Consider the following 23252-nt stretch of genomic DNA (forward strand, 5'->3'; position numbering starts at 1 on the left):
AACAGAAATCTCCTCATGAAAACTTGGTGTACTGCCAACCTGACAGCTATCATATTTTCTCTGATTGATGTTCAGGATGAAAGATCACTTCATACCTGAACAAACATGATAAGGATCAACATATATTCTGGTTACTGAAAGAGCAAAGTCACCACTCCAGTGACTTTGAAATATGGCATGAATGAGGACTTGCTTGTTTTAGACAAAGGAGCATGTAAACATATAATCCCGCCCTTTTATAGGGAGCCCAGAGCATGCATGCATTCAGAATGAACATGCAAAGGGGAAGTGGGATTCCTCATGCTGACCCTCTGTCCTTTCATCCACCAAGTGAACCAAGACTACCCCAGAGGCAGGGAATCTGGCTTGCAGCCTGTTGCGACCAGCAGAGCCTCCAGCCCAAGGCCTTCCCTCTGTCTCCCCATCCAGGAGCAATTCACTTTTACAAAGGCACCAATGGAAGTTTTTTTAAAAAGCCTCACTGCTGCACTGGGAGGCATTCTTAAATGGTGGGCACATAGCTGGCATGGGAAAGAGCTAGCTTTTCTCTTTTTAAGTATTGATCTTAACCCAGATATCCCCCTCTGTAGTGAACAGACTTGGGAAAAAAGTTAACCTAAGCAAATGGAAGGGTTTCCCAAGGCCTGTCTGTACATGGGGTCGGTGGACCTCTGTATCTCTTACATCTGAGTGTGCTTGTGTACACATGTATTCATAAATAAAGTGTGGGTGTATGTTTTGTGAAGGAAAGGCTGTATGTTTGGGGTAAAAATGAGCATGTCTATGAATGAAAGGGCACAAATGTAAGGAAAGATAACATTTCTTTTGGGTCAGGCTTGACATGTGGTGACTTGATGAAGATATCAATGTATATTTCTTTGCAACAATAAAGAAGGAGTTTGCAACTGCTGCCTTCTTTTTTTTATTTTACTTCCCAGTTTAGCTTTTTTTTTTTTTTTTGGTGCCTTTGAATCAGTGTTGACCCCCAGTGACTGCCTGGACCCCTGCAGTTTTCTTGGTAATATTTTCTGAAGTGGTTTGCCCTGACCTCCTTCCTAAGGCTGAGGGAGAGTGGCTGGCCCAAGGTCACCCAGCTGGCTTTGTGCCTAAGGTAGGACTAGAACTCTGAGTCTCCTGGTTTCTAGCCTGATGCCTTAACGACTAAACCAAGCTGGCTCTCTGGCTCTCTCTCTTTTAAGCATATAGCCCTATCTAAATCTCCCATCTAAACTCTAGTCGGGACTGACCTTAGCTTTCGTGAGCTCTGCCAAGGTTGGCTAAGTGCTGCCCCTTGAATGGTTGTGCATTTTATATGTGGATTTTTATGAAAGCATGTGCGTTAATGTATATTCAGGAACTCAAGGTTGCATACATACATCCCTATTTTGCTCACAACAACCATGTGAGGTAAACTGGGCTGAGAGAAAGTGATGGCCCAAAGGCACCCAATGAGCTTTTGTGGCAGAGGGTGGACTAAAATGTGGGTCCCTCTTCTCCTCACCCAACATTTCTGGTAGCGGGCTGAAAATTGCAGCCATCAAAGAAAAAGAAGTGAATCAAAAAACATGTGAGATCTGATTGCAAAAAAGGTTACCTGACTCTGCTTTATATACTGTTACATTTTCTCAATTGTTAGGTCTGTGGCAAATCTTAAAATAGTGCAATCTGGTCTCTCCCACCCTAATAATTTCCATTTCTTTGGACTGTGTCACTCCAGCCAGCTTTGGACAACATGATTGGCAGCCAAGGATTGTGGAAGTTATAGAGTGCTAGACAGAGTGTGTTGCTTATTATTCCTTATAGTGCACTGCAAGAGGTAGTGATGTTCTCAGATGTAACATAAAGCAAAACAGTACAAGGGCTGTATCTCTGAATCTGGGAGACCCAATGAGGCCTTGATCCCCCCATTGTTTGGTCATTATATGAATTGATCTCTAATAGAAGATAATATCTGTAGTTCAAGGTTGAACTGTAGAGTCCTTGGTGCTCTCTGAGCTTGGTTGTTTGCTTGCAGACGTTTAATTACCTGCCTAGGTAACATCATCGGTGCCTGAGTAATGAAATGTCTGCAAGCAAGCAACCAAACTCAGAGAGCACCAAGGACTCCACAGAACTGACCTCTAGCAGGAGGGCCTGAAATTACCCTCAGAGTCAGTGATCCAGATGAAAGGGCCAAGGGATCTGAAGTGCAACAGCAATGGCTCCTAATGCAAAGGAAAGGGCCTTGCAGGTGCTAGGAAGAAGACTTCCCAAACAGAACTGATAGAAGTAGGTAGAGTCATGTCCCAGTTATCAAAAACCCTACAGAAACACAGATTTAGGTCACTTTAGGTAACCCAAGGATACTGTTGTGTGTACCTGAGAAAACAGAAAAAAGAGGAAAAGGGTTACAATATCAGCAGCCTATGGCTTCTATTTCTCTTGCTTGTTCAGTGAACTCTCTAAACTGCTGAGGCTGCATTATTAGTATTAACTCTGAAGAATTCATACTGTGATAGCTGTTGCACAAAGGGATTGCCAGTTGACTCAGTTCCGCTACCCATTTCTAAGGAGCTTCCAACTCACCTGGACATGGTACTGTGACGTTTCATGCATGATGACGTTTGAGTTGGAATATTTCTTCCTTTGTTCTGTGGGAGAAAAAAAATATAGGATGACAATCACTCCAGGACTTGGCTACCTTTTAGGCTTTTTTTTTTTTCTTTCAGGATTGGTGATTTATTATTGATGGTTTTATTTAATTGGTTAATAGAAGGTTTTATTGTTCTTTGCACTCTCGGTAGAATACCAACATTCTAGCATTTATGGATATTAATTAATTAAGGCCCAAACTAGGTATTTTCTTGGCAAACACACAGTCCCAATTGTTCATTACCCAGAAAGAGAGACCATCACTCAATGTCAAAGACAATCTTCTCTTGGCACTTTAAAGAGTTCTGAGACAGCCTCCCCGTACTTAGTGGTCACTAGCGATGTTAGGATGTAACTCCCACCTCCTCTCCTTCAAAATGTATTATCACACCACTCTGATAGCAGACACCCAGTATGGGAATACTGGTTGAGGAATTACAAGAATTGAAGTTCAAAGATCAGAGACTGTCTAATTAATGAATTTTTAAAAGTTCTATATGAAGTTTTTGGAGGAGAGGAGAGGAGAGGAGAGGAGAGGAGAGGAGAGGAGAGGCCCACACATCTGCAAGGCAAACATAGAAAACTGGGATTTGATTCCTGATCAAAAAGATTCTACTGGCCAATGCTGCATTTCAAAAACTCAAGATCAGCCATCTACAACTGTTCATTTATTTATTTTAAAAAGTTTAAAAACTGCCATTCATCCACATAATGTGAAAACTGATTAAATATTATATAACAATAAAATTACAAACTAAATAGCATTAAAAACATTTCAGTCAATCAATAAATCAACCAACCAGTTAATTTAAAAAAATTAAATTTAAAATACCTAGAGAAAAAGAAACATTGTGATTTAGTGTCATAAAAAAGCAAGGTCGGTGCTCATCCCATCTTCCTAGAAAGGGCCTTTCAAGGTTGGAGTGACATCACAAAGATGTATAACAGAAGTGCATTACATGCTTCTCAGTTATGATTTTGAGAATAGGACTGCCTCTGAAAAACTTAATAAATGGGCAGGATTATATGAGAAGTGCTTTTTCTGATATTTCAGCTCCAGTCCATTTTAGGACTTTACATGTTGAATTAGGTTTGTTAGTAATTAAGGAATCAAGATAATTTTTTAGAATGTCATGACATGACTGCAACTATGTGATTGGTTTATCTGCCAAACTCTGCATAACACCATTGCCTAGTCCCAACCCAGAGACCCAGTCCAGGAAGATGAAGATGATGATATCAAATTCTTCAAAGTTCCTTCAATCTCTCTTCAATGTACTTAGGTTCTTGTAACCTTGTAATCCCAAATCTTTCTCTGAATCTGTTCCAGTTCCTCCAAATTATTCTTAAAGTGTGGTGCCCAAAAGTGGAGATAACACCATACAAAATAAAATGGAACACTTAGGGCTCATCTGCATGTCCTGCTTACAGGAAGAGAAGTAAGGAAAGTGGCTTTTCAGCCACCATCGTGTGTAGGAAAGCAGGTCTTTTTGGTGCTGGGAGAACTTGTTCTGAAATGGTCCACTTCCTTTTCTTCTCTCCCCCAACTGATCCTGTTACCCATGGTGGCGGAAAAAGAGAGTTATAGTTGGAGGGGACAACAGTTCATTTATCATTCTTTTGCCAATCCCACGGAGTGATCTTTCAATGGGATTAGAGATCTGGCAGCCTTGTGGATCATTTGTTGCCAGTAACTGGCATCGAAGAAGGTATTTTCCATTCTGCTTCTCTTTTCCTTGGATAGAGACAGAATCCCCCACTCTGCTTCATGCCAAGACTCAGTAGGAGCTGAAAACACAGTCAGCAGTTTTCTGATACAGGTAGTCCTTGTTTAGCAACTGCAATTGGGACCAGCAAGTTGGTTGTTACCCGAAGTGATCACTAAGTGAAAATCACATGACCGTGACTGTGCTTACGATTTTACTTCAGTTTTCTTTTGCTCCTTGCTCCTTCCTTCAGCTGAACTGAGGTTCTTTCTCTTTCTCTTTGAGGACATCTTGGTATGGGATAAATAAGCAAGTGAAAATGAGAGCAGAGAGATGCTGCGAAGGTTGTAAATATGAGGAGTGGTCGCTAAGTTGTTTTTTAGTAGCATTGTAACTGAATGGTCACTAAATGAGGCAGTCACTGAGGACTACCTGTAGACATCAGCGTTTAGTGCTGTTGTCCAGAAGATTCCTTTCTTCCTATAATATGAAAATTATACTTTTATTGATGCAGCCTAAAATGACAATTGCTTTTTTTATAGCCACATTATTCTGCTGACTCATACTCAGTTTCTAATCAACTACTATTCCAAAATCTTCTTCACTAGTACAATTATCATGTCAGGTATATAATTGTGCATTTGATATTTGTTTTCTAAATAAAAAACAGCATTTGCCTCTGCTAAATGTCATTCCATTATTTGTGCAGAAAGGGCGGTAGATGTGAAAAGGTTTTCTTAAGAAATTACTCACAGCTTCCTGCTGAAAAACAATCGGGTCTACTGCCTCTCTTGGGTCACTTTCACACTACTCTTGTTCCATTTTTTACTGTTTCAAAAGTAGTCTGACCAAAAATCACTTTCACTGCTGCTGATTTAAAATGTTGAGACTCAATGGTATCTTCTTCCAGCTGATCAATAACAGAGTGCAAACACTGGCACTGAAGCATTCTCTGTCTCCATGTTGAGTTCATGTTGTGTTAATTTTTCTGCTCAACAATCTGAGCAGCTGCAATGAGGGGAAGCTGCAAAGCCACCAAGCTCCTATCCCTTGGCTATATTAGAATGATCTGTGAAACACAGTGATAGAACAGTGACAGAAGCAAAAAAGAGCAGGAGAAATTCTCATTCTTTCTTAGGGTTTCCCTTCCCCAGCACAAATGAGGAAAAGTAAGGAATAGCAAATGTTGCTCCCATGGTTCCGAAGAGCCTTCTGCTTCTGCTTTCTTGCTTTCTCCAAAATACATCACAAATGGAAGCTCCAGGGGAAGAATAAGCATGTTCCTGGGCATCTTTCTTGCCACATGGACACACTAGTCTCTGACAAACTTTAAGAGATTCATGGATATCTGCATGAGAGATCTATTGGACCATGGATTATTATACAGACTTGCAAATAAGATGTTGTTTAGTCACCAGTGTTTAATAAGAGTCATCCAGATGACCTGACTGGAAAGATTTACAACATTCTTTTCTTCTCCAGCTATATCTGGCTGACACAGGCATCAGTAAGCTAGAAATAATTTACAATAATTTAATAATATAATAGTATGTATGAATTAATTTGATGGGTTATCATAATAGGTTAGAAAATAACAGTTTTTCAGTATATATTTTTAAGGTTTAAACACAAATTCTATGTTCTGTACAACCTAAACACATATAATGCAACTCAAAAAAAAAAAAGATGAAAAGCACAAGCAAGAATAAATTATTGCTAAGAGACCAAAGACAAATATACTATAAAAGAACCTCAGGGGAAGAATGCTACTGACATAAATAGGAAAGTTATGTACATCATAACATGGCAGCAGAAGGTCAAGGGAGTAAAAAGCTGGGATATTAGCACAACAGAAGACAAACAAAAAGAATATTTATACTCAGCAATTCCTCCTGGAGGGAATGATGTTTAAAAGAAATACTCTGCTTTTATAGAACAGCCAGATGGTTTCATGAAAGAGTTTAAGTCAGGGTGGCTGGATTCAGCCAATTAAATTGCCCCAAATCTTGACCTGAGTAACTCAGATGAAGACGCAAAGAACTATATACTAACTACATAACTGTAAACTAGCAAGACCTGAACTAATATTCTGAACATAAATATGGGAATAAGGATTGTAAAGTTTTTGCTCTTCAAAGGAAAAAATAAAAAATCTTATTTGAAGCAAGATCCCCAGACTCAGATCATTTATAAAGAAGTCTTTGAATTCCAATCTGTTGGTTTGTGGGAATATCCATTCAGGGAACTCTGACTATTGAAATGTTTATTATTGAAAATAAAAATAAAGACATAATTCATACAGAATTACAAACTGGAGAAATTCAAACTAAAACTATAAGGAGGTGAGCAGAGATTCCTTGATCTTTAATGGGCATGAAAGACCAACTTAAGTAACAAAGATGGGAGAAGAGGTTTCAGGGGTGAGGGGAAGCTTCAATTCACCCAAGACAGTACTGCATCTAGATCAATGTTTCTCAACCTTGACAACTTTAAGATGTGTAGACTTCAACACCCAGAATTTCCCAGCTAGTCATGGGGAATTCTGGGAATTGAAGTCTACACATCTTAAAGATGAGAAACACTGAGCTAGATATTTGTTTCCACTGGTTATAACTGAATAATGTAGTATGCAACTAGAAACATGGGAAGGAAATGACAGATACTCTCCTCTTTCCTACACATCATTGAAATAATAGCAAGTCAGACTATAGTAGTATTTGTGACACAAGAGTCCTATGCTTCTAGATCCAAGATAAGTCCATGAAGAGAAGTTAGTTAGAAGAGGCCTTCAGAACAGGACAAGGATCTATTGTCCATGTCCTGTTCTGAAAGGGGTTTTTATAAATTATACACTTGTGAGGTAGGGGATGGAGCGAATTCTCTTCACAAGGAATAAGCCAAGACCCTAAGGAAACGTCTGTTACAGTGATGTCCTTTGTTTCCTTCATTAACTGCAGGTCAATTTCTCTTTTCTGAGGTATCACAGGACACAATTTCTGGGGGAATCAGTCTATTCTGTCACACTATGTGCTACTGCTCAGCATAGAGGATGAAGAACTCCAAATGCCCCACCTTTCTATCTATTTGACAATCAAGGCAGCTTATAACAGTAAACCAAAACAGGAAATGTAAACAAAGCACCATTAATACAATTCAAATCCAGATAAAAATCAAGCATTAAAGTGCATTTATTAGCAGAAGGGATGTGTTTTTTGATCAGCTTCTACAATACAGGGAGAGGGGGCCCAAACCCTCTCTCTAGGGAGTGCATCCCACAACCTGGGAGCCATACTGAAAAAACTGGCAGTTGAAAGTCGAAACTTTGGTAGGTGGGATATCTTCAGGAGGGACTTCCCCGCTGATCAAATTAGCCAAGCAGCTTTAGGAGATCCCACAGATAGTCAGGAGTTTAGCCATTTAGGGCTTTATAGGTCAATACCACCAGTTTGATTTCTGCCTGGTTGGCAAATCAAATAAATGTTTATTGTTGTAGTCCAAGTCCAGTATACATACTGGTCTAAAGACTGAATTAAGATTGCAATAGGGCAAGACCAACACAGAGTGTACTAGAAGCATAAGCACTAAAAGTGAAAATGTAAAATTATATAGAACAGGAAAAGTGCAAAACTGAGAACAAGAGCATAAAATCCCGAGCCATAAAATAGCTAACCCCTTTGACAATCCAGAGGCCAGTGCAGAATCCAAGTACAGTAAATGACATGCAGTATTGCAGGCTGGGTGTTGGCCCTAGCAGATGCAACCACGTTTTACTCCAACAAGACTGAATTCTGGTCCAGGAAACTTAAACTGTGGAGCGTATTACACTTGATGCCTACCTGGTAGGCAACTAGCAACTGAAGACAAGATCTGGATGATATTACGTGCCTAGAAGAGACATTAAAAAATGCCCTGGCAGCAGTTCACATCCAAGAAGTCTAGACTCTCAGTCTCATGAACCAAGTTTATTGAAAGGAAGAAGGGGGTTATGTTACAGAATCTCAGAAACTGGATGTGTGTACTTTAGCACTCCGCTTATCAACACATTCATTAAGGTGAGGATTCTTTGATCCTCCTGCTGACTGCCTCCTGAAGCGGTGGGGAGGTTGCAACTAACGTCCCTGATATAGGAGGAATGTACAGATCTCCTGGCCCTGTCATATTTTGCAAGTTTCTGCCATCTTCTTTGCCAGTCTGGCTCCCAGGTTGAAGTCCATTACGAACAAACCAGGATAAGTTTACACATGCTTTAATACAAAATATCATAGAAAATAGGCTATAGCTGTTGTGAGGGTAATCCATCAAAGTCTCTCATGCCAGACAGGGTCAGATATTCAATTAATCAACATTCAGTCTGACTGAAGGATGCTTTCTTTAACATGTAGACAAAAAGAGCACTCAACCCCCTGCTTTTCTGCTGGAGAGAAAAGGTGTTTTGTTCATTTAACTTCAAGCCACAATTTAGGTACAGAAGCTGGGGGTGGCGGGACAGAAGGAACATTTCTCTTCTAAAACTTAGAATCATGGTTCTTATTTACAATAATCTGGAAAAATCTAGGAGAAGCAAAGCCAGCAGAAATTGTTTGCTGCAGCGATCCTTCTTCATCTCTAAAGTATTGGTAAACACTTAACAATTAATCAGTGGTTAAAACTTTTTATTCACTGTGCACAGTACTTAAAATCATTATTGTCTCTATTATATTTTTGTCTTTAATGTTTATTTTATATGCAAGCTCAGAACTTGTGCATGTAATGTAGGTTTTCCTCTAGATTAGAAGCATATCAATATGATCTACTCAGAAACTTTTTCTTCTTTTATATTATAAATATTTACATTCCTTTATCTTTTTCTTTTGGAGATCCTTGTCAGTGTTTGAAGTTTTGAATAGCCCTATATTTTTTACTCCTTTGCTACTGAATGTTTTACATATGACTAATTAAAGCTAAAATGCCTTTTTATATTCTCTTCTTTCCTCTTTTTAATCTACATTTAATTTAAATTTAAGTCTGACATGAATAGTGAGATAGGAAGGATCTCTGCTTCAAATCTTTAACATGTGAGCATTACTGATATGAGTATTAAGAATTCAGTTCACAGTGGCTACTTAGAAGTAAACCTGACTGAATTCATCATTACTTACTTCAAGATAAATGATAACAGGACTGGAGCATAAAGGATACTTCTAGTATCAGTAATAGCACTTTAAAATTTCATTTGTATATTATTTGGGCCACTTATGTTTTGACAGCATTAATGTTAGCTAAGATCCCCTTGCCTTTAAACAGTTCCATTTCTATCGTAATACTAGAGAGATATCTGAACCCCCCAATTAAGGATGTGAAGACAGCTAATTATGAATGTTGATCTCATTCAATCCTGCTCAGAATATGCCCTCCTACAGCAAATATTAGCAGCTTAGATAATAGCAAAACATCTTATAAGGCAGCTTTGTTTTCCCTTTAATACTCCTGTGGGTCTTCCCCCCCCCCCCCCCAGGAGTTCAAAGCAAAAGACTTTGGATTTACAAGAATCTCAGAAAACCAATTTCTCACCTGTCAGCACATTAAGCAGGTGATTGGAATTTACAGAGTATAGTACAATAAGGGATTTAACCAATAGTTTAGTAAACATGGCCTTCAGCAAACATCTAGGGGTAATGTTGAAATGAGAGCAAGTATGTATCCTTGTTTCTTTATCTTTACTTAAATGATGGGTCAGTGGAGAACATGAAGTTAAGTAAGGATGGAGAGAGATTAACTTCCTTTTACAAAGAAAGGAAAGAAATGCTTTTACAGGAATAAATAAATTGGCTTTATTCTACAATGCTGGAACATAACAAGAACAGAAAAAAGAAAGGAGAGGAGAAAGGAGGCCATAAAAATAGAGCAGGGTGAAAAAAATGCCCATAGATCGTAATGTAATCAAATAAGACTTATTTCATAAATAAAATTCCTGGGTTTACTTATTTCCAGGTCTGCTAAGAGTAACTGGAGTAAATTCCAGGCATCTATAAATGCAGTATAATTATTGTTTATGCAAACCTCAATTACCTATCATCCTCCTTTTAAAAAATAATCCCTAAGAAGGAAATCTGAAGTGCAAAGTTCTGAATGCTCAATCCCATTTATTTTGGTTGGTTCTAATAAGGATATCATCAACTGTGGATTCTGGACTTTTTTTTTTCCTGGAAACCAGTGGTGCCTTTAAGTTCCTTTTACTTTATCTACAATGGAACAGACGACCTTTGGCTGCCTAGAAACTGCGGAATTACAATTTCCAGCAATCCCAGCCAACGTGGTCAGTGGTGAGGGATGCTGGGAGTTGTACATCAGCCCCTGTACCTTTATGCTCCACCCTTGTATTGCTAAGGCATCCAGGAAATCAACAAACTGTAGCCCAGCTGTGCTGTCATCTTTCTGATTTAACCTCTAATTTAAAAGCAGTTCTGTAATACCCAGGACAGGTTTCTAGGTTTTAATCTGCTTCCCTAAACTGCTGTCCTTGCCTCAAATGATGCATTGGGTGGCAACCCCTTCATCAGCAGTAAGCATGCTCTCCAACCCAGTATTAAAAAACATTGTTTGGGACTTGCAAAAAAGCCAGAAATTTGGGGGTTCAAATACATACAGCAATACAAAGTATTTTAAAGATTAATATATAACTGAAACCAGAACTCTTCTTGCTGCGACGAATGAATAGATAATTAGAGAAGAGTTATGGTAGATTTTTTTTTTAATATGATAACTGCTGAGAGATTATTATATGCGCAAAAATGGAAAGACTCCGAAATACCCACAATGGAAGAATGGCTGGGGAAGATAACAGAATTAGCAGAGATGGCAAAACTGACTTGTTTGATTACAGAAAGGACAATAACTACAGTGCATTTATCAGTGACTGGAAACCTCTTAGGGACTTCTTGCTGAAAACAGAAAAAAATGAGCTTGTGATTTATGGGCTTGACGATTAGAAGGGGCAGACTATGGAAAGAAGGAAATTATGTTGTAACCTTAGAGAGAGAAGGTAAAATATAAATGTACAGTACTTGTAACTGCTATTAGGAAGACTGGAAGCTGCTTCTTTATAATTTTCTTTTCCTTTCTTTGCTTTGTTTCTCTTTTCTATTTCTTTCTTTGTACCTTTTTTCATTTTTTTAAAAGATTTTTTTATCCCGCCATTTTTTTTTAATAAATAACTCAAGGTGGCGAACATACCTAATACTCCTTCCTCCTCCTATTTTCCCCACAACAACCACCCTGTGAGGTGAGTTGGGCTGAGAGAGACTGAGTGGCCCGAAGTGCCCCAGCCGGCTTTCATGCCTAAGGTGGGACTAGAACTCTCAGTCTCCTGCTTTCTAGCCTGGGGCCTTCACCACTAGACTAAACTGGCTCATATTATTATTAAAAATATTGTTTGGAAGCAAAATGTCTCATTTTGGTGCATTTTCCCTTTTCCTATTTGTTGTAGCAAATCAGACTCATATTTTACTCAGAACAGGTAGGTGAGGAAGATTCATGGATGAATTGAGCATGACCATTCTGCTAAACTACTTCTACATCTTATAACGTGACTTAAATATGCAGAAATCAGTTTGGGAAGCTTTTTTTTCTTTTCTTTCCTAATATGCATAAAGAACAAGTAACAATATAGCAGAGAACTCCCTATTAAGCTTAAGATGGAAATGTTTATTATATAACAAATAATTTAACACACTTTGCAGCTGTTTATCAATGCCATGCTCAGGTTTAGATGTACAATTTAAGCAACCTTATGTTTATTAATATTAGCATTTTAGAAATTATAGTTAATATTGATACAAACTTCTTTATCTTTAAAGGTTTAAGTTTAAGTTACAATAAGGTTTAAATCATCTCTAGTTAATACTGTATAAATACCACTGTATCCAAATAATATAATGTATTATTTGCATCTTATAATACAATAAAACAATACTAAAAAAAAATTTGGTAAATCAAATACTTCTTATTGCTCTGAATCAAGAATTGTGTATTTGTTGATTTTTCCTTTCCCAATTAAAAAGAAATTAGTGGCAGTAGATATAAACCAGTCTGTCGTAAATATAAACTAAAAGCCTAAAAACAATAGAAGGATAAAGACTGCCAAATGCAATTTACAACAATATACAACGTTCACATTTTAAGAGATCATTTACTTGTTGGGTTTGGCTTTCTTTCTTCTGGCAGCAAAGCAGAAATAAATGCTATATAAAATCACTTTATGTTAAGATTAAGTATTGACTGAAGAGCGTGTCATCTATGCAGAATTAATTTTGTTTCTTCCATAGGCCTGTCCATATACAAATAACTAAAAGAAATATAGCCCATATTAAAAACAATCACTTCTCTTTCCTTTTTTTTTTTTAAACTAAGATGCTTCTATGCAAGTTTCTCACTGTATGATGGCCCGGTCTCCATTACAGACAAAGGAAGGAAAGACATGTACTGTAATTGTAACGATATTTGTCCTAATTGTAGTAGGAGCCCTGTGCCCAAACCACCATCACTGCTACTTTTTAAAAAAATGATTTTTTTTTAAAGACAAACTCACTCATATCACCAGCTGCCTAACTGAATCAAGGTCTTTCTCATGCTTAAGCCTTTGGAGAAAGAATACAAACTTGTAAGATGTACTACTGTTCAGATGTATCTGAGACATTGCTTGCCAACAGAAATTTGTTTCTCACATGTTTGGTGATAGCAAATCAATCAATATCAGCCTGGCTGCAAATTGTTGGCACTAACCCTGTTATGGAACACCCTGGATTGAATGTTCTTAATTATGCCATCTTACCGTTGTACTGGTCTAATTGACTGTAATAAAGTAATTGAATTGCCATCTTACCGTTTTATTAGAACAAGTTCAGGGAGAAGGAGGGGAAATTAGGACACCAGAAAAAGCTATATTTAATTGCTCTTACAACAGGTGAATGTTACATACACACATTACATACTTCTTCCTTAAAGCATTTCAAATGTTTCATAAGCCAGGCAAGCGGAGTGATACAAAATGCAAAAACAAAGAACAAATATCTACTGTTCATTAAACTTTGAGGACAAGCAGCACTGAGGAAATATTATCAGCCACTATTACACATATACAGGTATCTCATACAGTTCCAGTTTCAGATTAGGATTACTTCCAACCCTGCCCTTGTTCTGTGAAATAGTTAAAAGTTATTCTTGAATTATGTTTAGATCCACAATAGCTAGGCTGCAACAATTCAGACAACCACTGCCAAAACTCACAGAATGGATTCAGATATAGATATCACATATTCTGATAATATTTGGGAAATAGTAAGGGAATATCCAGAGAAAATTCAACACCAAAATTTACAGAGCAAAACCTGAGAAACAAATTTATTTCAGCAGTAACTCCTGATTTCTTCAATGCCGGATCATAGATGTGATGCTACGCCAAAATGTGCTTGGTCTGGAGTAGCATGTTCTATGAACCTAATCACTGTAGTTTGCAAACCCTGTTTAATGGCTTAGCATTAAGCATGAGTCTAGGCAACGTGGCTTAGTCAATGAACAAGCAAATCTTACATCAGGATTAGTTCCAGATAAGAGAAATACAACATAGAAAGGATACAGTTCTTACACATTTGAAGCCAGCTGAAATATCTCACATAGCAAGCCACTATTGGGAACATCACAGCCTCTTCCAATTGGCAACGTGATCATACACACAGTGATTACAGTGAGAGTTGGCTTGAACTCTGTAATGATTACACTAATAGCAGTCCACAGCTTTCTTGATACTGGGCTGGCAGGCCTTTAGAGGAGTCCCACAGCTAAATTCCTTTCCATCAGGCTTAATATTTACCTTGGAATCAGTGTAAAGTGCTTACATTCCTTTGTTTATTAGCTAATGTTATAAAGCAAGCAAAGAAAGCAAACATCAATGCAGTCAACACTTCCTCCTTCTTGGGCAAAGGCTCCATGTGGTGAAAACCCCAGAGCAATGATGACGTGTCAAAACATGCAACATCAGTGGTAAGCATTTGTACAGCGCTTTCAAGATTCAAAATGTTTTATAAGCATTATTCGTGCAACTAGCCTATTGGGTAAATCAACATTATTTTTTATATTGCAGACAGGAAAACTGAAAGAGCACACTTGTGGCAAAGATGTGATTTCACCTGCGGACTTTCCCCTCTTAGTCTCAGTGTTCCTGGCATACTGAAATTCTAAATGTTGCTAGTTTCCTTATTTTTCCATGATAACACTGAAACATCCATTTTGCTTTTCCTGCAATGCAAACTGTAACGCTAGTATGGAATCACAATAGATGTCCAACCGTGGAATTCTTGGTGCTGAGCTTGGTTGTTTGCTTGCAGACATTTCATTATTCAGCTAGGTAACATCACCTACTTGGATAATGAAACAGCTGTAAGCAAACAACCAAGCTCAGAGAGCACCAAGAACTCCACAGTTTAACCCTGAGCTACAGGTATTCTCTTCTATTGGAACACATCCAACTGTAATTATTTGGTATTATTATCCTATGAAGACTGAACTCTACAAAAGCAGCATGGACTGGCAGAATGATTGTAAAGAATGGAACAGTCGAGTATTACTCAAAGCTGTTGTCTGGCTGCAGTTTGGTGGGGGAATGGCAGGGCAGAGGTATGACTTGGGCAGATCTCTGGACAGCTAAGCCTATAGCTCGTTACAAGTACACTGCTACCTTGAAAACCAACTTTTAGAATAGGATTGCAGCTGGCCAAATAAACGCACCAAAAACAGGATGCTACTGTATCTATATGGTTGTGCAAAATGCCACATTCTTAAGTACAGCTTCATTTCTACAAAACAAGAGACATAACTCTTCATATCTCACACAAAGGCACCAAAAACTCTGAAATGGGGAGCCAGTAAAATATAATAGTTCAAATACCTGCAACCCGAAGAGGGCATGATGTAATAGCAACTGTATTAGTTTACAATTACAGATGTCAGAGAAGGAGCATAAAAGCAAGGATTTGTCCAATGGAGTGACCGTCTTTAATAACCTAGAATGAGAACAATTTGAAGGGAGGATTGTGTTTCTAAAATGCATGTCCAGGCCCTATTTGCTATAGGCTCTTTCGCTAAGTGATACTTTAGTAATGATAAACAAGAAGCAACATTATTTTTATGCTTTCAGATAATTAACTTTATCTCTTTGTATTCATTTCCAACCAAAAACACATTTAGGAAAAATAAATCTGGGATTTACATCATTCTCTTGCTAAAATGGTATGGAAGAAATGATAACATTAAGCAAGATTATTAGGGAGCCAAATGTTGTATCAGAAGTGAGCAGAGGAGAAAAGAGTTTGAAAGGAGAAACTGAAATGATAATACAACATTGGAAAAACACTGAAGTTGTTCAAAGAAAGGGGGAAGGAAATCTGAACTGATTCATTCAGCTAAATCTACTCTACTAAGCCTTCTCAGGGAGCATGTAGGAGTAAGCACACACACACACGCACACATATGAACAGAAGAACAACAGAATCCTGTAACACCTGAAAGACTACCAATACATAAGAACATCTAAGTTTTTGTGGGCTAAGATCCATCATTTTTCTCCCCTATGTATAATAACTTCTGGGACAGCATTTTCATTACAACCACAAGAGTTCATCTGCCCCAATTCATCTGCTTCTGTTAATTTATTTATCTTAAAAGATAAATGTAACACCAAGTGCTACAATTAACACTGACCCTGAGCCGTCCTTCACAAACATCTTCAGCAAGCCATTAAGAATGAGATACTGTATTACTGAATACACCTAACTCAAAGAGTGTTTGCTGTTACTTCAGAAACAGGAACAATTTGTTTAATCTGTTCTCTGTGGCCATAGCCATCCATGCCTGCAATCTTTTGTAGCTATCTGTGGTCACGTGACTTCATTTATGGAAATAAAGCTTATGGAGATATTACATAAATCTTGGATTTAAATGCTAAGGTTATGAAGATGTCAGACTGTCTGGTAGACAAATTCCTCTGCTATGTGTCTGAGAGCCCGATTAGATAGCATTCCCTGACTTGGAGAACTCCACACATGCTTGGAATACACTACTCAGAATTCCCAGGAAGCTACTAAAATCAACAGCCAGGTTTGCTGGGAATTCTAGGACTTACATCCTAGAACATCTTAACAGTATTGGATGGGGAGGGGCACTTTTTCCTGTATTGCTGATGCACATAAGTTCATGATTTAAAAGCATGGAAAAGTACGAGCATTCAGAAAGGATCTCTTGTGATCCTGACTAGATATATGGGAAATAACTCCCTGCTTCATATTAGCCTATCAGTGTACTGTTACTGTACTCAGCTCTCTTGAATTACATACAGTTTCTTATGTCAAGTGAGTTGCCTTGAGTATTCCATCATCATCTGGCAACTATAGGAACATTACATGAACATTCTTACAGGACTGGCATCCAATTCCCACTGGGTATTTTCAGTTGTAAGAGGAATAAGACAGTTGGTGGCACCTCATCACTATCCTTTATGCCATGTTTCTCCAACCTCAGGCCCTTCAGATGCATTGGATAGTAACTGCCACAGCCAATAGTTAGGTTGGGTATCAATATGAGAGTTGAAATCCAATGTAACAAAGGGCAGAGTTGTGAAGAAGGCTCTAGTTTGCAAAAAGGTACCATCATTTCACCTTTCTGTCCATAAACAAATAAAGGAAAAACTATGCCTAATACTTTATTTTTTATTTTCTGTAGTAATGAACTAACTAATGAGCTAATAGGGCAATGATCCATTTTCAGACTCCTGATCCAGACTGTGAATTCTTTGAATTATAGCAGCTCAAAGAGAATGATCTCACATCTTCTTTCAATTAATCTTTCTTTATCTTGGAGCATTGATTGGTATTTTAAGGCAGATTCCACATCTTTAGTTTTGAGTGACAGCAGTTATAACATCCCATTTTAAGATTTCTGCAATAATAAGAACATGCTGAGCATGTTTCAGCTTTCTATTTGTGGTGGTTTCTGCTGGAAAAATCATAAGGGGAAACAAGGGAGAAGGGCCAGCACACAGCTGTTTACTAGCTAGCGATGACAACATGAGGACCACATGTAAAGTTGATTATGTGCTATTAGGTCATTTTCAACTCCCAGCAACCACATAGATAGATTTTCTCAATGACGAACTATCCCTAACCTGGTCTTTCAGGTCTTCCAATGGTGCACTCATCACTACTGTAACTTAGTCCATCCACCTTGCTACTGGTCGTCCTCTTCTTCTCTTTCCTTCTACCTTTCCCAGCATTATAGACTTCTCCACAGAGAGCTAGGTCTTCGGATAATGTATCCAAAGCAGGATAATTTGGGCCTGATCATTTGTGCTTCAAGTGAGAACTCTGGATTGATTTGTTCGATGATCCATTTGTATGAGCAATATAACCTAATGCCACAGCAAGAGCATCATTTGATAAGGTTCTGAAGGCCACTGTGACCATGAAGAATTATCATAACTCCAAACGGAACCTCCAGAGTGGAATGGATTGTTTACATATAAAAATAAATCCAGAGATCTGGACTTATTCCCCTGGTAGAAGAATTCAGAGGTCAAAATGATCAGTAGGTACAATATTATTCCTTTAGCCTTGCTAAAAGTTTACTGTATGTTCAGGGAAGGGGAGAGTGTTGCTAATATGACAGAAAAAGCAGCAGTGAGCTTCTGATATAAACCTTTAATTATTCTGAAGTACTTCCTCCCAGACTTGAACTTGCCAAGAATATAATGGATTTCCCTTCAATGTCATTTTGGTTCAAAACAGAAGCCAGTAAGCAGAGAAGTTGCTTTATTTATTCATGGTCTACATTAACATTTATTCAGCTGGCAGCTGTGCACTGAATGAGGCAGAAACCTGAGAGCTACCTGCTGGATTTGTAAGCCTACGGCTCTTTCAGCGAGTATGTGGAGAATCTTCTAGAATATGGGCCTTAACACATGAGAAGCTTGGGTGTTTGTTGCCAAAGGCAAAGAGCATTCAATACCCTAATGATCTCAAGGGAAGACAAGGACCGTTTGTGGTCAGCAAAGGGCAACTCATTCATTCGTGCAAGTGGGAAGAAGGGTCATTCATCAGCTCCTGTTACTACTATGGGAGCAGCTACTGAAGAGATCGTGTTATTTTATTTCTGCATCCTGCAGTGTCAGAACCTTGGACTGAAGTTCAATAAATAGCCATGGAGCTACTAAGGCCACTCCTAATTAGCAAGTTCACTCAGCAGATATGAATTTTGAATCAGGGAATTCCTGGTTCACAGCCGAGTCACTCAGGGCTCATCTACAGAGCAATAGTAATGTGCTTTCATCCCATCCTTGAGGCAGGAGGAAAGTATGCCAATAGAAAAACGGCTCTCTCTCCCTACAGTCTACCTTTTACTGTGCCTTAGCAATGAGGCTGGTAGCATTGCTGCCTACACATAGTTTAGTGTGAGGTAGTTTTAGGGCAACAACTGGGAAAACATCAGACAATGCACAGAAAACACCACCACATGGGAGACTAGAGGATGAGAAGAGAGGAAAGGTCAAGGTTGTGTGCTACACATCCTAGAATGGTAGCAAAAGCTACCAACACATGCAAGATCCACTGAACTCCTGCAATTTGTGCAAGTGGGGAGGGAGGGGGAGTTAATATCAAGAGATGTGTGTTCCTCAATGGCCCCCATTTGTTCTTCCTGACAGAGGAGATTTCAAGTCAAGCTTCTCACTGAGAGGAGCAGAAGCCACCAAGATCTCCCACCCACTCCATCATCCCACTGCCAGAAGGCTGGAAAGCATGAAAATGGATTCTCCTGTCACTCAGCAGAGGGCGACTCCCTCCACATATCTGAGTGAATCTGGTCACTTTCATACCCCACCCCCACTTTTCTCCTTTGCAGTGGGTGAACTCTTCAGACCTGGGCTGGGACAAAGTCGCTCTTTGTATGGAGACCCCTGTCCCTTCCAGTCAGCTTTAACTAGGAGTCTCTGCTGCCACATATTATAGCTGAAGTTGGAAGTCCTGAAAAACATGCTGCCTTATACCTGTCAAAGCAACACACTCCATACTGAGTGCAACAGGGCTTCTGCCCCAGAGATATTGTCTATGGAGCAAAACGTGCGTTGTCCTCCAAATGATCCATTTCCTTGCACAGAAGAATGTCCAGGCAGAAGGTCTTTTGCTGTTGTATCAGGGAAAACAGTACTTTCAAGCTGGAACAGCTTGGACTGGCTTCAGCATCCTTCAGCAGCAAGCTATGTATGAGACGGAGACTCCATTGTAAGGACGTAGTAAGCAGGCTGCGTGCCTGAGCCCTTAGCCACTGTGACATAATGCCACTGTATCAGTGCATTATCTCTGTCTTTTGTTGAGTTGTTGTTGTTGTTTAGTCGTTAAGTCGTGTCCGACTCTTCGTGACCCCATGAACCATATTGCGCCAGGCCTTCCTGTCCTTCACTGCCTCCCTGAGTTTGGTCAGTTTCATGCTCATTGCTTCAGTGATGCTATCTAACCATCTCATCCTCTGCCGTCCTCTTCTCCTTTTGCCTTCAATCTTTCCCAGCATCAGGGTCTTCTCCAAAGAGATCTCTCTTCGCATTAGGTGGCCAAAATATCTGAGCTTGAGCTTCATTATCGATCCTTCCAATGAGCAATCAGGGTTGATTTCCTTTAAGATTGACTGGTTTGACCTCCTAGCAGTCCAGGGGACTCTCAAGAGTCTTCTCCAGCACCACAGTTCAAAGGCATCAATTCTTCGGCGCTCGGCCTTTTTATGGTCCAGCTCTCACAGCCATACATTACTACTGGAAAAACCATAGCTTTGACTATGCGGATCTTTGTCGGCAAGGTGACGTCTCTGCTTTTTAATATGCTATCTAGGCTTGCCATAGCTTTCCTCCCAAGGAGCAAGCGTCTTTTAATTTCATGGCTGCAGTCTCCGTCTGCGGTGATCTTGGAGCCCAAATAAATGAAGTCTGTTACTGCTTCCATTTCTACCCCTTCTATTTGCCAGGAATTGATGGGTCCAGATGCCATGATCTTAGTTTTTTTAATGTTGAGTTTCAAGCCAGCTTTTGCACTCTCCTCTTTCACCCTCATCAAGAGGCTCTTTAGTTCTTCTTCACTTTCTGCCATTAGGGTGGTATCGTCCGCATATCTGAGGTTGTTGATGATTCTCCCTGCAATCTTAATTCCGGCTTGTGATTCTTCCAGCCTGGCATTTCTCATGATGTACTCTGCATATAGGTTAAATAAGCAGGGTGACAGTATACAGCCTTGTCGTACACCTTTCCCTATTTTGAACCAATCGGTTGTTCCATGACCGGTTCTAACTGTTGCTTCTTGGCTCGCATACAGATTTCTCAGGAGACAGGTAAGGTGGTCTGGTATTCCCATCTCTTTAAGAATTTGCCACAGTTTGTTGTGATCCACACAATCAAAGGCTTTTGCATAGTCAATGAAGCAGAAGTAGATATTTTTCTGGAACTCTCGTGCTTTCTCCATGATCCAGCGAATGTTGGCGATTTGATCTCTAGTTCCTCTGCCTCTTTGAAACCCAGCTTGTACATCCGGTAATTCTCGGTTCATATATTGCTGAAGCCTAGCTTGTAGGATTTTGAGCATAACCTTGCTAGCATGTGAAATGAGTGCAATTGTGCGATAGTTTGAGCATTCTTTGGCGTTGCCCTTCTTTGGAATTGGAACGTAAACTGACCTTTTCCAATCCCGTGGCCACTGTTGCGTTTTCCAAACTTGCTGGCATATTGAGTGCAGCACTTTAACACCATCATCTTTTAGTATTTTAAATAACTCAGCTGGAATCCTGTCATCTCCACTAGCTTTGTTGTTAGCAATGCTTCCTAAGGCCCACCTGACTTCACTCTCTAGGATGTCTGGCTCAAGGTCAGTGATCACACCAGCGTGGACATCAGGGACATTAAGATCTTTCTTGTATAGTTCTTCTGTGTATTCTTGCCACCTCTTCTTAATCTCTTCTGCTTCTGTTAGGTCCCTGCCTTTTTTGTCCTTTATCATGCCCATCTTTGCACTAAACGTTCCTTTCATATCTCCAATTTTCTTGAAGAGATCTCTAGTCTTCCCCATTCTATTGTTTTCCTCAATTTCTTTGCATTGTTCATTTAAGAAGGCCTTCTTATCTCTCCTTGCTATTCTCTGGAAATCTGCATTCAGTTGCTTATATCTTTCCCTTTCACCCTTGCTTTTCGCATTCCTTCTTTCCACAGCTATTTGTAAAGCCTCATCAGACAGCCATTTTGCTTTCTTGCATTTCTTTTTCTTTGGGATGGTTTTAGTTGCTGCCTCCTGTACAATGTTACGGACCTCCGTCCATAGTTCTTCAGGCACTCTGTCTACCAAATCTAATCCTCTAAATCTATTCATCACCTTCACTGTGTACTCACAAGGAATATGATCTAAGTCATACCTGAGTGGTCTAGTGGTTTTCCCTACATTCTTCAATTTAAGCCTAAATTTTGCAGTAAGAAGCTCATGATCTGAGCCACAGTCAGCTCCTGGTCTTGTTTTTGCTGTCTGTATAGAGCTTCTCCATCTTTGGCTGCAAAGTATATAATCAATCTGGTTTCGGTATTGACCATCTGGTGATGTCCATGTGTAGAGTCGTCTCTTGTGTTGTTGGAAAAGAGTGTTTGCTATGACTAGCTTGTTCTCTTGACAGAACTCTATTAGCCTTTGCCCTGCTTCATTTTGTACTCCAAGGCCAAATTTGCCTGTTATTCCGATTACTCCTTGACTTCCTACTTTAGCATTCCAATCCCCTATGATGAAAAGGACATCTTTTTTTGGTGCTAGTTCTAGAAGGTGTTGTAGGTCTTCATAGAAGCGGTCAACTTCAGCTTCTTCAGCATCAGTGGTTGGGGCATAGACTTGGATGACTGTGATATTGAATGGTTTGCCTTGGATACGCACTGAGATCATTCTGTCGTTTTTGAGGTTGTACCCCATTACTGCCTTTCCCACTCTCTTATTCACTATGAGTGCAACTCCATTTCTTCTAAGGGTTTCTTGCCCACAGTAGTAGATATAATGGTCACCCGAATTAAATTCACCCATTCCCGTCCATTTCAGTTCGCTGATTCCCAAGATGTCGACGTTCAATCTTGTCATCTCATGTTTGACCACATCCAGCTTGCCTTGGTTCATAGATCTTACATTCCAGGTACCTATACAATATTGTTCTTTACAGCATCGGACCTTCTTTTCGCTTCCAGATACATCCACAGCTGAACGTCCTTTCGGCTTTGGCCCAGCCGCTTCACTCTTTCTGGAGCTACTTGGAAATGCCCTCCGCTCTTCCCCAGTCGCATATTGGACACCTTCCGACCTGAGGGGCTCATCTTCCAGCATCATATCTTTTAGCCTTTTAACATTGTCCATGGGGTTTTCTTGGCAAGGATACTGGAGTGGGTTGCCATTTCCTTCTCCAGTGGACCACATTTTGTCAGAACTCTCTGTCATGACCTGTCCGTCTTGGGTGGCCCTGCACGGTATAGCTCATGGCTTCACTGAGTTACGCAAGCCCCTTCGCCACGACAAGGCAGTGATCCATGAAGGGGTTTTGTTGAGTACTTGTGTCCAATAATCAGTCCATTATTATCTCATAACCCAATCACTTCTGGTGATTTTCAAATAGATTTAAAAACCTTTCAGAGATCATACTTTGTTGACACTGGACATAAAGTAACTGATTCAAAGAAGATAAAAGATGGAAGAAGTATACTGAAATTCTGTACAGTAGAGATATACCTTAGAAGATACTCCCAAGAATCTCTAGTAGTAAAAGATTAAATTAGATCAGCACTCCAGTCATTACCAAGTTGGAGGCTACAGGGATTTATGGATTATTCGCAGAAAT

The 23252-nt window shown here is 39.4% G+C and overlaps 1 protein-coding gene across 2 annotated transcripts in view; it reads right to left on the reverse strand.

Annotated features, from left to right (window-relative positions):
* The window catches only part of EPS8L2 (EPS8 signaling adaptor L2), a 96278-nt gene that overhangs the window by 38720 nt on the left and 34306 nt on the right, over nucleotides 1-23252 (reverse strand). For both annotated transcript variants that reach the window (XM_088146095.1, XM_088146093.1), the window contains one exon: nucleotides 2566-2630. In XM_088146095.1, coding sequence (XP_088002221.1) covers nucleotides 2566-2630 — 65 coding nt within the window. The remainder of the gene's footprint in view (nucleotides 1-2565; nucleotides 2631-23252) is intronic.

This window comes from Python bivittatus, unplaced genomic scaffold, assembly GCF_059951505.1.
Source record: "Python bivittatus isolate LINGU-HERP-01145 unplaced genomic scaffold, Pbiv_v1 ctg000480_np1212, whole genome shotgun sequence".
Classification (NCBI taxonomy): Eukaryota; Metazoa; Chordata; class Lepidosauria; order Squamata; family Pythonidae; genus Python; species Python bivittatus.